The sequence below is a fragment of the Diachasmimorpha longicaudata genome, chromosome 8 (assembly GCF_034640455.1).
Source record: "Diachasmimorpha longicaudata isolate KC_UGA_2023 chromosome 8, iyDiaLong2, whole genome shotgun sequence".
NCBI classification, from domain to species: domain Eukaryota; kingdom Metazoa; phylum Arthropoda; class Insecta; order Hymenoptera; family Braconidae; genus Diachasmimorpha; species Diachasmimorpha longicaudata.
This window is the reverse complement of record NC_087232.1, coordinates 6,215,043-6,228,849: the sequence shown is the minus strand read 5'-3', so window position 1 is coordinate 6,228,849 and position 13,807 is coordinate 6,215,043. Positions and strand designations below refer to the sequence as shown.

Here is a 13,807-nt window from a genome sequence, read left to right as displayed (position 1 = left end):
GGTTTTATTGGAATGAAATGTTTAGAAGGGAGAATTTGTTTTATACGGTTTTCGGGTATCAGGAGGGTATCTGAAAGGGAAGAGGTAATATGGTATGCCTTTGTGGTGGACAGAGAATAAAGAATTTTTCATTCGGTTTGTTAGGGTTGAGAGAGTGATGACTCGAAGAAAACATGTAGATGTTAAGAAAAATTATTTATCCACTGATATATATTATATATATATTTTTTTTTCGAAAAAAAAAGAGGACATGAGTTTGTCGCTATTAGAATTATTTTATTGTTATTATTGTTTTTTAAAAAATCAGTTAACGTTTTTTTATTCTCCATGTGATGGCGCATAATTTAATGGCGGAGAGCAAAACGTGTGCAGAAACGTGATTTTTTTTACGCCTCAAGTTTAGTGTATTAGTAATTTATATATTCCAGCATTTTAATCTGCTGAATTTTCAAGTTAATGATTCAAATGTCTGGGTGATTGCCTTCAGGTTCCTTCCGAAAACATGTTTTTAAAAACTTGTTCTGACAATTTCCGCAAAAATCACTCGTCCTGGACATATTTTCTCATTAGCAGGAGAACGTGGGGAAAATATTTTTCAGGTGTCATATGTGAGACAGGTGAAGTGATCACTCAACTTCTCTCGCATTTGGCCCTCAACAATATTTACCTCTTAATCATTTTTTTTAAATGAATATAAATGAAAAAAAAATTGCAGAATTTTTATCATATATTCGTTGGCTCTTATAGTTCCATTTTACCCCCCTTCTTTCCCCCTAAAAAATAACTAAAAAAGCAATTGTCAATAATAAGAATGTTGGCTAAGTGAAGCAAATTATCTATGAAAAAAATTCTTATAGAAATTTCTAATTTCAGGTGGATTTTTCAGAAGTTCACGTGGTCCCCGTAAAAAATGTAGAATCCCCCCTCAGCGTCGTCGCTAGGTACGGCCCTGTCTACCGGCGGCGGAGTGATATTCTCAGAATTGGCGTCGGTATTTCGTGGGGGCCCTCAGCTGTTTCCCGCCAAAGATCGCCATTACAAAACGCGTTCGGGCGTTGTGTTGTGCGCCGCCGGAGTGGCTCTCCCCGTGGCTAAATAATCTCACTTGTGCCCTGTTAAGTATCAAACAGTGCTTTTTGTATAAGAAGAAAAAAAAAACAAAAATCGGAAGGATACTGGTTATTTTTCCGTTAAAATTTTTATTTTCTCCATTTTACAAATTTATTAAATCGTGAGGTGGGGTTTATCAAAGTGAACAAACGGGTGGTGTTGTGCGGCGCTTCCTGGCGCCCTGAGGGCACGCCAATACAGATCAATTCGCAGTAATTGACCCCCAACGGATTATTGAAATAAAAATATCGTGTGTGAAGACAAAACATTAAAATTATTCGTGAAAAAATTATGAAAATTAATGGGGAAAATTCAGTTAAAAAAGTACAGTTTATTTGAAAATCAACAAAAATTAATAAATAATTAAGTGATTTGATTGAAGTGAATTGACTGGACACGAGTGAAAAACAAATAATTTTTTTATAATTGCACAGTTGAGAAGCAGAACTGTTTGGGATCTTTTTTTTCTTCAATCCTGTGCTTCACAAATATTCTAAGCGTTATCCGGTGGTTTATTGTTTAATTATTATTATCAAATAAAACATTAATTCGTCAACGACGAAAAGTGAAACTCAGTGACAAGTGGGTGAGGAACAACGAGATATGTCAGTGTTTGGTGGTGACGAACGGATTGTGATCGAGGAAATTGTCGAGACAACCGAAGACCAGGAGACTGAGTTTTTCGGGTGAGTTTATTCATATTTATATTAGCTATACATTATCGATGATATTGATACAATTTCTTGATTATTTTACTGGGTTTAAAAATTGTCTGAACATCGATGGAGAATTTTTTCTCATCTTCTGGTGCTTTTTTTTCTCTACTGTTAAATCGTGATTGAAATTCCCGTATCTCGATCACTAATGGTCCGATTTGGAAGACCCACTGCTCATTTTGAAGCCTTTAAAATTCTCTTCAAAATGTGAGCAAAAGCATTAATTTTTACTCTGCCAATTTCGAGATATTATCACTTAACCGCGGACCCCTCTACCTACATTTTCTTTTTCAATTTGTTTATCCATTTTCTGCATTTTTTATGAACCGTTTGGGTTTTGTTTTATGCTCTTCACTACTTCCGGTTGCTACCCCTCTTTCCTTTTTTTTTCTTATCTTCAACAGTTTTTCCCCCCATTGCCTTTTTCAGGCAAATGCAGAGGTTGATTTACCGGTTTTTGCAAATTTTATTTTGTCGACAGTACAGACAATTGTTGTGACGTAATGAGAGCATTGTGACGCGGTGGGAAAGAGCATATATCACAGTATGACGGTTGATTGTGTCTTTGAATGCGGGGGGGGGGGTGGTGAGGGGGAGAGGAGGCTCAGCTGTTGGAAGCCGGCCCGACTGCTTTTCCGTCTCGTATCAAGTCACTCGCTTTTGTTTTTTTTTTCCATTAATTTTTATCTTTAACTTGAGATTTGAGAGGCTTTATGACTCTGGGAATGCGAATTATCGGGAGGACGCGAACTCTGTGGGACTGAGGGGGGGGAGGGAAAGGGGCAAACTCAACGTTTCCTGCTCTGGCAATTGCCCCCCTTGCGGAGGCGGCAACGCCCGATCCTTCCCGCTTGAGTTTCTGACATCCGTTTGGCGGAATTATTACTCGCAAAATCAGGAGGCGAGTGATAAAAGTGAAGAGGCGAATGGTTTTTGATGGTTTTTTTTTCTGAAGATTGTGTAATCACTGGGAAGGCGGGGGAGATGATTTTTTGTTTCTCCGGAAAATTATTCAGAAAAAAATGACGGTAATTTTTTAACTGCGTCAAGTTAGTTGGAAAGTTACGGTCTTTTTCCAAAACACTAGCATCAATATTAATGACGAAATTTCTAAACATTTCATCAATTTTCTGGAATATTCCATAAAGGTTGTGAAGCCCTCCAGAATTTTCTGGAATATTCTGCGTCGGAAAATTGCGAACTTTTTGAGAGAACTTCATATTGTTCTAGATCTTTTTCAACTTTCTTGAAACTTTAATGGACTTCTGGAGAAATGACTACAAAGTCTCAGTATTTACCAATTTTTTCTGACCAAGTGACTTTAGATAAAACCATCTCTCGCAATTTTTTATAGTTGACAAAATAACTTTCAATTTTTTGTCCAAACGACCCCCCACACTACGCCGATTAACCATCGACATCCCCGAAGTTGAATGAACCTTGACCATTCCCTTCTCCAACAAATCCCTATTACACTTTCCAAAATTTCATTTCAATAAATAAACCGCAATGATAACGAATTTTGTCATCATCATACGGGAAAAACCCTCTCAGAATTCAATCAACAAAGCAGAAAAAAATCCAAATGTAAATGTTCAGTAAATAGGCCGATGAGCATTGGACCGATAAAAAATTCATGTGGGAAAACCGGACACCCTGAAACCATGAAACATTTATGGAGAAAACCATTGAACGTCAGTACGTCAAACTGTCAGAAAAATATAACACGTGTTTTCATTCCACGATTACTTCTCCCCCTCGCACTAAAATTTACCCAATCAATGTTTATTCTCATCCTCTCTTCAAACCACCTCATTCTGCATCACTCCCCCTACCGCACAATGCACTGAGTTTAGTGAATATTAACGTCTACAGGGGGAGGACAGTTTGATTTTTTGTTCAGACTGAATGAGGAAAGTTGTCTTTCGCAAAAGAGCGGCCGAGTGACCGACAGGCCGACTGGCGTGTGTATGAAGTTACGTAAAGCGGCGTTTTGTTGCACAATAATCGACTTCTATAAATAACTCGAAGCATGCCGGCTCCTACCCCCCCCCCCTTCCCCCCCATCCACACAACTTCTTGTTTACATCTTTTCAAACGAGCATGGGTTAGTGGGAACGCAGCACCGCTGCACTTCCTCATGATTGAATTCTTGGAGGAATTCAACTATCATTTGACATTTTTTTCTCTTTTACTTGTTGAATTTTTTTTTTCTGATTGTCAATTTCCCAAAGGGGAAATTCTTTGTTAGGATTTTGACTTGTTGACAGGTAGTTTAAATATAAGGCAACGCTGCTTTAAAAAATAATCATTTTGACATGATTTTTCATGTCATTCGCCTTTATCTTTGGGGTTTTCCGTATGCCAATGAATTATGCCAAATGATTCTGTCTGGCGACTTACATTATTCAGCCACGTGGATATCTTTTTTATTATTGGCGTTAGTAACATTATGTTGCGCGGATTATTACCGTTTTTTTTTCAATAACGTATTTTTTGTCTTTCTCTAAATATGGGCCAATTTTTTTTCCGGCAATTAGATAAGCGTTGTTCTTTCATGGAATTGTATGCGGATTTATGGAATAAAATTCTCCGTTCAAAAGTAAAATCAATTAATCAGGTTTTTTTCCGAAATCGTAGTTAATAAATCCTCATGGTTTTTTTTCCGTTCTACCTCCAATCGCGTATGTCAGTTTGTTGGACTCGTAGGTGATATGGGTTATGCATTTATTCATCGACACGAGTTGTCGTTTTTTTTTTCCTCATTTTTTGCTAGATAGAATTGAACCGAACACAGAACAAGTGCGCATACGTTTAAGGCTTGTTTTTATTGTTGAGATAAGAAAATGTACTCAAAGGGGGCGAGGGAGGGAGGGGGGGGGGGTGTTATTGAGCTCTCGCATCATCGCTCTGATTGTTATTGAAATTACATGTCGGTAAATGTTTTTTTTCGCTGAGGATGACGTGTACATCGTATAGATGCAGAATTGTCTTGAGAATAAAGAAATTTATGAGCGAAATATGAGAGAATATTTTTTTTTCGATAGTTATTAATTGTAATCTTCATTAATTTTCTAAAAAAAAATCTATTATCGCGTGAATTCCTCATTACCTCTGTAATTGGCCAACTCCATAATTATTGTTTTCAATTATTCTCCAAAACATTGTGAAAAAACTATCCAACTCCAACTTTCCTCCAACTTGTGATTAAAAATTCACCCGAAACATCCCCCGAAGTTCCAGTTCTTTGAAATGTACAAACGAAAGCTCCAACACAAGTTTTTTTTGTTTTCAATTCACTTCTGTTTTCACCAAAGTTATTCGCAAAGGGAATAATTTTAATTGAGGCGAGTCGATGAAATAAATGTTGGCAAAGTTTTTAAGTCGGTCGTCGTAAATTCCTGACCACGCTCAACTCGCCGACGGTAACGTTGCAGTTGTCTATGCAAACGTATGCTATCCCCGTGCACTTAACATTTTTTTTTTTTCATGTAATGTATAGGGGCATGAGAGTGCATTGAGTTGGCAGTTGATTCGAGTTTTCTGATGGCTCGGGGTGGGGGCTCGATACTACGAACATAACAACAGTTGGAGGTGTATTCTAGTGCACGTGTACTACAGGGGGAGGGGCAGAGTACGTTATGATGAATCGAATTTATTATTCTATTTCACCTGTGGTTGGAGGAAAGAGGGTACTAGATTTGAGTAATGAGGAAAAATGAGGTGTTGTGTTAACCGCACTGGTAATTACTCATCGTGTTAGTAGCAACCTATTTTTCCTAGTCTTAGTTTTTCAGGGAATGAAGATTTTCACGTGTGACAATATTTTAAAATTATTCCGCGAAAAATTTCCATTTTTTTAGTTGACTCTTAGGGTTTTACTTTTGACTACCAAATGATCGTCTAAGGCGCCAGTGTAACTTGGAAATCTGACACTTGTCAGGAATCGTCTAGCAATGCGCTCAGAGAGATAATGTTCGATGCATGACGTATTTGTTTGATTTATGTAACCCAGACGTAACGGGAAGATTGAAAACAAATTGTAAGAACATTTTTTACCAGAGATTTTTGCATCGATTTTTAATTTTTCGGACACAAATGAGTCATTACCGAGATGCACGATCGAAATCGATGGATTAAAAACAAATTAGCGAATAAATTCTTTCTCTAAAATTTGAAAATATCTCGAACACGACTGATTTTAGCGTAAAATGGTTTCAGACCTATTTATTTATTGACAAAATTCTCCGTAAGAAATGTCTTATAAGATTTCTCCCTAAAATAACTCGAGGCAGAGATAATTTCTCTTTAAATGTCTGTAAAAACAGTGATTGCTTTTTTTTTCTCCAACTCAATATATTGAATTTCTCTAACTCCATAAAGTTCTCCACTCAATTTTCTCCATCATCTCCAGACCGGATATACCTCCTGTGATAAAAACAAAGAATTCAAATACTATCAGAGCGAGTTGGACAGCTCTGACTGCAGTGTAGAATCACTGGGCCTCATTCATGCTGTTTATCGCACTGGGGGAATGTACAGACCGTATACACGTTATGTTTTATTTCTATCTTCATTCCATCAGTCAGACTATTTTCTCGTGGGTGAGGGGGACAGTGAGGAGGTGGGGGAGGGGGGGGGGGAGGGGGTGAAATACTCTGAGATGGAGAGTACGTGTGTGGCACGTTGCACTCGTGCATCACGTGAGTAGATTTTTTTTTTCAGCCCTTGAGACGATTGGAGTTGATAAGACCGAGAATGTGGCCCACTGCCAGGTGTTCATGTCAAAAATATATTTCACGAGTTCATGGGGAAGTTGAACAGATTTTTTTTTTGCGACTCCCATTATTTTATTCTTTCCGTGGAGGGAATTAAGGCAATTATTTTGTTTCCGTCGATTTTTTTTTTAACTTCAGTATTCAAAATTGTGGTGAAGGGTCAAACAGGTTTGAAACTTCAGTAATTTCTTCCGAGTCTTTTTGACGCCTCCATCGATCCTTTCCGTTTGACCTTTTAGAAAATTAACAAAATTGTTGTTCTTTTTTAATTATTTTATTTCACCCTTAACCCACATTGACAAACGGTCAAAAATTCTGGAGACGGCCGGGCCTCTTCCATTTGACTCTTTAGGCCTTTCCATTAAATCTTCACCAAACGTCATTCTTCTGATTATTTCGTTCGTGTCTTGCGTTTGACCCTCCAGCCCTTTGACCTTAACCAACCAAATTCGCTATCATGCCATCGCAGCTCGCGAAATCGTTGAGAAATTGAGCAAAAAAAAAATTCCGAACGTTTGGGAAACTCCCGAGACGTTTCTCGATTGAATAGAGTTTTTTCATCGATTTCTCTTTGTTGGTTCTATTCAATCGTTTGAATGACAATTTTATCTGCACTGAGGTTTCTCCTTGTTTCGTTTTTTTTTTCTGTACCTCTAGAAACGATCCAAGATCAAAGATTGCTCCCGGTCGGCAGACAACAATGCGCCCACTATGTGACCTCTCACGCTCCACAAATTCACTGAGAAGTCTCGATGGCAATGCACATATTATTGATAGTGTTTTGTTGGTGGATTGTTTATGGGACAGCTACAAAAATAATTCAAAATTCGCGAAAGCATTTTGATTGACTGAGTTTGATATCTTTATCAATTTATGTTCATTATCGTCGAGGTGCTCAGGGGATGGTTAATCAATTGCAAATTACAAGAATTAAATAATTTTCATCATCAGTTTTTTCTTTCAAATATCTCAGTAACAATCAATTCTAAATCAAAATGTCACAATAATTTATGGTATTTTGCATAATAATTGCCCCTCAGTGAATAATCCAATATTCAACATAAAATAAAATTAAAAAATAACAAAGAAAATTTTCTTCCATTTTGCTAGACTGCACTGCTGAATTATTTATTTTAAAAATCCACTTCCCTTTTTGCTCTCTGCGATACCATATTGAAATGTGCGGGTCATACAACAACGCACCTAACGGCATTTTTTATTCTCTTTTCTGTCACGCTTCAGGTCAAAAGGTTGCTTACGTGCGGGTCTAACAAATCTGCCATTTGAAAAGTACAGCCCCCCCCCCTCTCCGTCAATGCCAACTACTGGAGCAATAATTGTGTACAGAGATCCCCTTCAGTCTGTCCTTGTTTCTCCCTCATCTCCATCATCTTCTCACTTTTGGGTACGCCAACTGCTGCGTGTTGGCCTTGTAGTTTATTCGGCACTGGGCACGTAAAGCCTTCTTTGTTCACACCATGGGTCGCGTTTAGTATTTTTGAATGGCAAAACCACGAATGGATTTTTACCTTCCATTTTTTTTCCTGCTGAACTGCAGAAAAATACGTGCGAGAATTTCGAATTTATTCATTAGTTTTTTTTTCTCAACAAAATCTTTTTAGATTATTTTGAAAATTACGCATCACAGTCGTAAGCATTTTCATCCAAATCTACTAATCAATTAAATTCATAAAATGAAAAGAAAAAAAAATGGTAAATGAATTTTGTTCGATTCTCGATGTACAAAGGGACCGCAGACCAGATGGAACCAAATGGAAAAGTCAATTGAATCGAGTGAGATTTGATCGAGAGATTTGCCTGCTCTTTGAAATGCAGGCCAATCTCTCTAGCTCTATTTTTCCCCCTCTCTTTTGGCATTTTCCGGATCGTCCAAGCGTAGAATAGGTGGTGTAGGAGGGGTGAGAAGGGATGGTGGAGAAAAAAGGATTTGCGCGTCCCTTTTGGCCTTCGAATGGAGCCAACGCGCGCGTGTCTAACGTCTGCCGTCGACAGATTCGTTTACCATCGAGCATTCCCACCGGATGTTATCTGTTGGCTTCTCCATTCCCCTCCTCCTTCCCCCTTTCCGCTAGTGACCCCCCTCGACCCACCCACATCACTCTTACGACTCCCAGAATTCATCCAACAGATGACTTTTTACTCTTTGGAGAAACAGACGTGAGATAACCTTCGATGAGTCAAAATTTAAGTGAGAAATAAAAATAAACTCAATTGGAAAAAACGAGGATTAATAAAACATTATTTTTATTTATTCTTTTGCAATATAAAATGAATACCGCGAATTTATTCAACGGACTAGGTGCTTTTTTTCATTGAAGAACAGTTCGTTAAGTATTTTTGAGGGAGATAATGAAAAGCATATTTTTAATTGAAATTTGAGGGGAAAAGTACTCATGTCAATATCTCGGATTGTAAAAATGAAAGTAGAAATCATAAATCAATTGCTGGTTTTTTTTATTTGTTTGGTTTTACAATGTGAAAGCATTGTAGGAACATCATAACTTTAATCCAATGTTTTTTATGGTTAAATGGAATAATTTACATTTTTATTATTTGTCATTTTATTTTTGAATGTCCCTCGTATAAATTTTTCCATCGTGAAAAATGACTGTTTCATCATTGTTTACTGCAAAAACAAATAACAAAAAGACCATTTCCTGTCGAGATATTTAGCATTGTTTTTCAATGAAAAAAAAAAATTGAGCAAAATAAAACTGTAGAAATGACAAAATGACTTGATAAATAATGTATTGAGTCAGCTCCCCCCTGGTATCGTGTGAAAACATTGAAATAAAAAGAAATGAGTATAATTCCTTCACCGATAAAATAATTTCGTGATGTTGCATCACTGTGTAAAATAGAGGACGTGAAATAGAGCGATGGTAGGTGGGAGGGGGAGGGAGGTGGGGTAATAATGATAGCCAGCTGATACGCAACCGGAGATAGCGTCCAAGTCCGTCGGTCGCCAGGCGAAGGCACACGGGTAACAACCAGCTGAGTGGCGCCAGCCATCAGCTGTTGGTGACTCACGCGACCGACTAGAGAAGCCGAAGCGTGCGCCAGCTAACCCGACGATTTTGTCCGCCCCGTCGTGTAACGTCCATCGAGCAGTTGTAGACATTTTTATTGCATTATTGAATGATGTTTGCAATTAAAAAATGAATTATAAAAAAAAAAATTCTTCACCCGCTGGATTGAGGCAAATGATGTCTGATGTGGAGACGAGGAAATAATTTTCGATGGGATAGAAATTGTGAATGACTTTTTTTTTTGTTTCGTTGAAATTTGTGGGGCTTTTGATATTGTGGGTCAACGTTTTTTAGTGCTATCACTCGTGTTTTTATTGCTAAATTAAATTATTAGAGAATTGTTAGGGGAAATTTTGTGGACTTCGAAAACAGCTGTTGAGATTTATTTGATGGAGTCACTCGTTCGGGAGATTAGTAGATGATTAATAAAAATGAAAAAAAAAGCTTTCAGACCAGATGATGTTTTTAACGTTGAATTATTGTCGTGGTGAGCCAGTATAGGGGGAAATACGAGTGGGCGTTTTTTAGGGAAAATTTCATCTGCTGAAAAAAATATCACATCTTTGGGGAAATTGTGGACATTTCCGCGTTATCGACATAATCACAAAATCTATACCACCGGATTTTCCTTAATTTTATGAAAACTCTCTTGACACTCTCTTGTAAATTTATTTTATCCCGTGATAATCTTATATACCAAAAAAACTGTATAACTTCACAAATTGCGTTATTTCTCTTCCACCTGAGAATTATCTAAATATCCTCGTGCTAATTTTCTCAACAAACCCCCTCATTTCTCCAGATTCTAATGTAGTACCAGCTGCCAAGTACACACAAGTCTGCGCACACAGACTCAAAACCGCGACGTTGCCAGATTTCTTGGCTCGATTCATTTCCTCCCATTTTTGTTCAAATCTCAAACTCAAAAATTCATCGATTTTGAATTTTTGTCTCAACCAAAACGTCAGTTAGCTCAATTCTTCCCTATCTCACTGAAGAATTTTTTTTTACCGAAGCGGAAAAATATATCCGTCAACAGGAAAAGAGATTATTTTCCTCAACAGGAAAAAAAAAGTCTCCCTTTAGCCTTATCAATAACAGAAAATAATTCTACAATATTCGCATTTAACGGATGACGATAACAGCCTCAACTCGTCTGTCTTGTTCCGCGTGCATTGGAATTTCCCGCTCTGCATTCCACGGAGTTCGAGCCAGGGAGAAAGTGCATCCACCTCGCTCGACCAACCACACTGCGATCGAGATTTCGTTTGGCTCAACCTCACGACCTCACCTTTATCCCTTTTTTCTACCCGTGATTTGATTTGAGAGTAAATTTAATGCAGACGTGTACGTGTAGAGGTAGAAATAGTGCTTCTTGTCACTGCTACCACGTTCACCTCCTGCCAAAACTGTAATTTTTATTACGAGGTTTATAAAGTACTTTCACACTGAGAGGGTTTTGTCGTGATATTTGTTAGAAAAAAAATTTATTTCGCATAAAGAGAGGATTAACTGTCTAATTATTTGAAATAGTCTGACGAACATAATTTTCATGAATTTATTAAAAGAAAAATTATGACTCAAATCACGTAATTTCTTGGAATTAAAAAAAATGTCACTTTACAGCGGTGACTACATCATCATAAGCCCGCATACAAACAAATTCCATTCCCCAAAGACTTCCTAGAAGCCTCAGAATGTTTCGGAAAATATTCCCCTCTCTTTTTCGTATAGAAAATCAAAATGTTAATCCCTTTTTATTTTTTCAAAAATTCCAAGAAATGTGGAGTTCTCAGTCGAATAGAAATTCATAAATATTCGACGAAAATCACATAGTCAATTGGCCACTCAAATAAGGCAGCAAATATTCATCTTTAACCCAAAATTGATATGAATTGCCGGGCAATTATCGTTCCATTCAATAAATCCTGATAGGAATTTAAAATGCGTAAAACTGAAAAAAAAACTCGATTTACATTTCTATACATCTCGATAAAATAACAATGACATGTCGAGGCACACGTTTTTATCTTCTCTCGCAGCAGTTGAACATCAAAAATGCTAGTCGTTTCTATTCGAGACGAGAAGTGGCTGACGTCACGACATGGAATGAACCGAACGATCGACCCCGCCTGTCTCCTGCCTCCCTCACCTCTCACCCGGTGTTCCTCTCTGCCTTACCTAGCTTTCAAGCATCAGCTGATCTCGGTGAAATACGACTAGCGCCTTCACCCATGTGTCTTGAACATTTTTACTTCTTTATTTTGGGTTCCGGATTTTTAGTTTCACGGTTTGTTTATGGCCCTGAGGAGTAATTATTGAGCTATTTTTAGAATTTTACGGGCTTGGGGTGAGAGGGGTGGAGTCCTTGAATGGACAATTACTTTGGGTTTTATTGGATATTTGGTACCTGAAATTATGGGGGAAGGGAAAATGATGAAGTTTTTGGGATTCTTAGGAGAAAAGCATCCTAGAGGTAGCTTTTTTTCATTTAATTTTCTTCGTGAAAAGAGTTTTTTATTTAGGGAACCATCTCGGCGATGAGTGACACAGAGAAATGGGACGAGAAATTTTTTTGCAGCAAATTAAATAAAAAAAATCCTGTGACAGGTTCCTCTGAAACGAGTTTGTTCTGGGATATTCAGAGAGATTCATTTGAGAGAAATCTTCAAATTAATCGAGAGATTTAATTAGGCAGGGAAATGGTTTTGGCAAAATTACTTTACGATTTAACTTTTATTCTGTCCTGGATTAAGGCGATGATTTTTTAATTGAGATTCCATGCGAAAATGCTTTCAAAATGACAACTTGAATTATTCTTAAATTTATTCTTGGAAAGGGGTTGATGAAATAACTCGGGAATAACAAATTCTTGTAATTGAGGAACATTTTTATTCATAATTTACAAACAATCAATTTTCCACAATAAAAATCATTTATTCAGAATCACAAGGAATCCATTCACATTAACAATTTCATGAGAAATCGGTCAACTTACAAATGACCTGACGCATGTAAAGAAATTACCATAATTTGCATCACTACACATGCCAGCGTGAATCACCAATCTGTTATTCTCAGCTGAGCTCACACATCGGAATAAAAATGTTGATAAAATAAATAAAAAACACCCAGTAAATTCCCACAAAATGATGAAAATAAAAATTAATCCACTGATGAATCACGAGATGCATAAAGTGGGTGGAAGATGAATAAATAGGTTAGCGTGTTAGAAAAAAAAATGGCGTAGTCTGTCGGAAGCCGGATATCGAGTGGTGGGCACATATTTGCTGGCGGTGCAGCCACCGCGAGCCATTGGCTCAGCCATGTGACATCACGACCTTGAACCCAAGTGCATATAACGCTCTTTCCATTCTGTATCAGTGTGTGTGCGTGTCGTATGTGAAGTGTATGTATGTCTATGCCCTCGCAAGACCGGATGAATCAGTGAACGAGTGAAGCACAGATTGCGGCAAATAATAATGAATGAAACACGAGCTCAATGCTGTGGCGACGGTGGGAGGATCAGGTTTTTTTTATTCACAGTGCAAAGTTCCAGTTGGTGATATTGGGTTTCAGTGATTAATGTTTTTACGGAGTCTGTTTGTGTTTATTAATGCGGGGGAATCCCCGGATACATCCAAACTACACTGAAGGCTGGAAAATTTGTTTATGTCTTTAAAGATGAGACGATGCATCCAGGGAATGTGGATCTAAATTTTTAAAAAACATTTCGATAATTACAACTTTCCGAGGATCAGGTTTTTTTCATGGTTTTGTTTTTGACTTACTAATTGGAGGATGGAGAGCCCCCTGGTATTTTTAAATGTTTCTGAAGTCTAGAGAATTTTCACATCAAATTTTTTTTCTCGAGAGAAATATCTCGAGGATTGGGATTTTAAATTATCACTCCGAATTTTAATGCTCGGCTTGACATTCCTCTCTCAGTCATCGGCGATTTTATCGACGCATGCCATTACATAAGAATTATTTTAATAATTTGCAACAATGAACGTTAACAACAATCGATTCATGACACCTCCCTCGCCCCCGTAAAATGCCCGCTATTAAACGAACCCAAACAAAAATAATTGATCTTTCCAGTGAAATAATTTCATCAAATTTGGCACTTCCGGGCCGTAAAATATAAATT

General features: G+C 37.5%; 1 protein-coding gene across 1 annotated transcript in view; it reads left to right on the top strand.

The window, feature by feature from the left end:
* Positions 1–13,807, top strand: part of LOC135164942 (uncharacterized) — a 96,260-nt gene that overhangs the window by 604 nt on the left and 81,849 nt on the right. The window contains exon 2 of the mRNA XM_064125747.1: positions 874–1,796. Within this exon, the coding sequence (XP_063981817.1) occupies positions 1,714–1,796 (83 nt within the window). The 5' untranslated portion in view covers positions 874–1,713. The remainder of the gene's footprint in view (positions 1–873; positions 1,797–13,807) is intronic.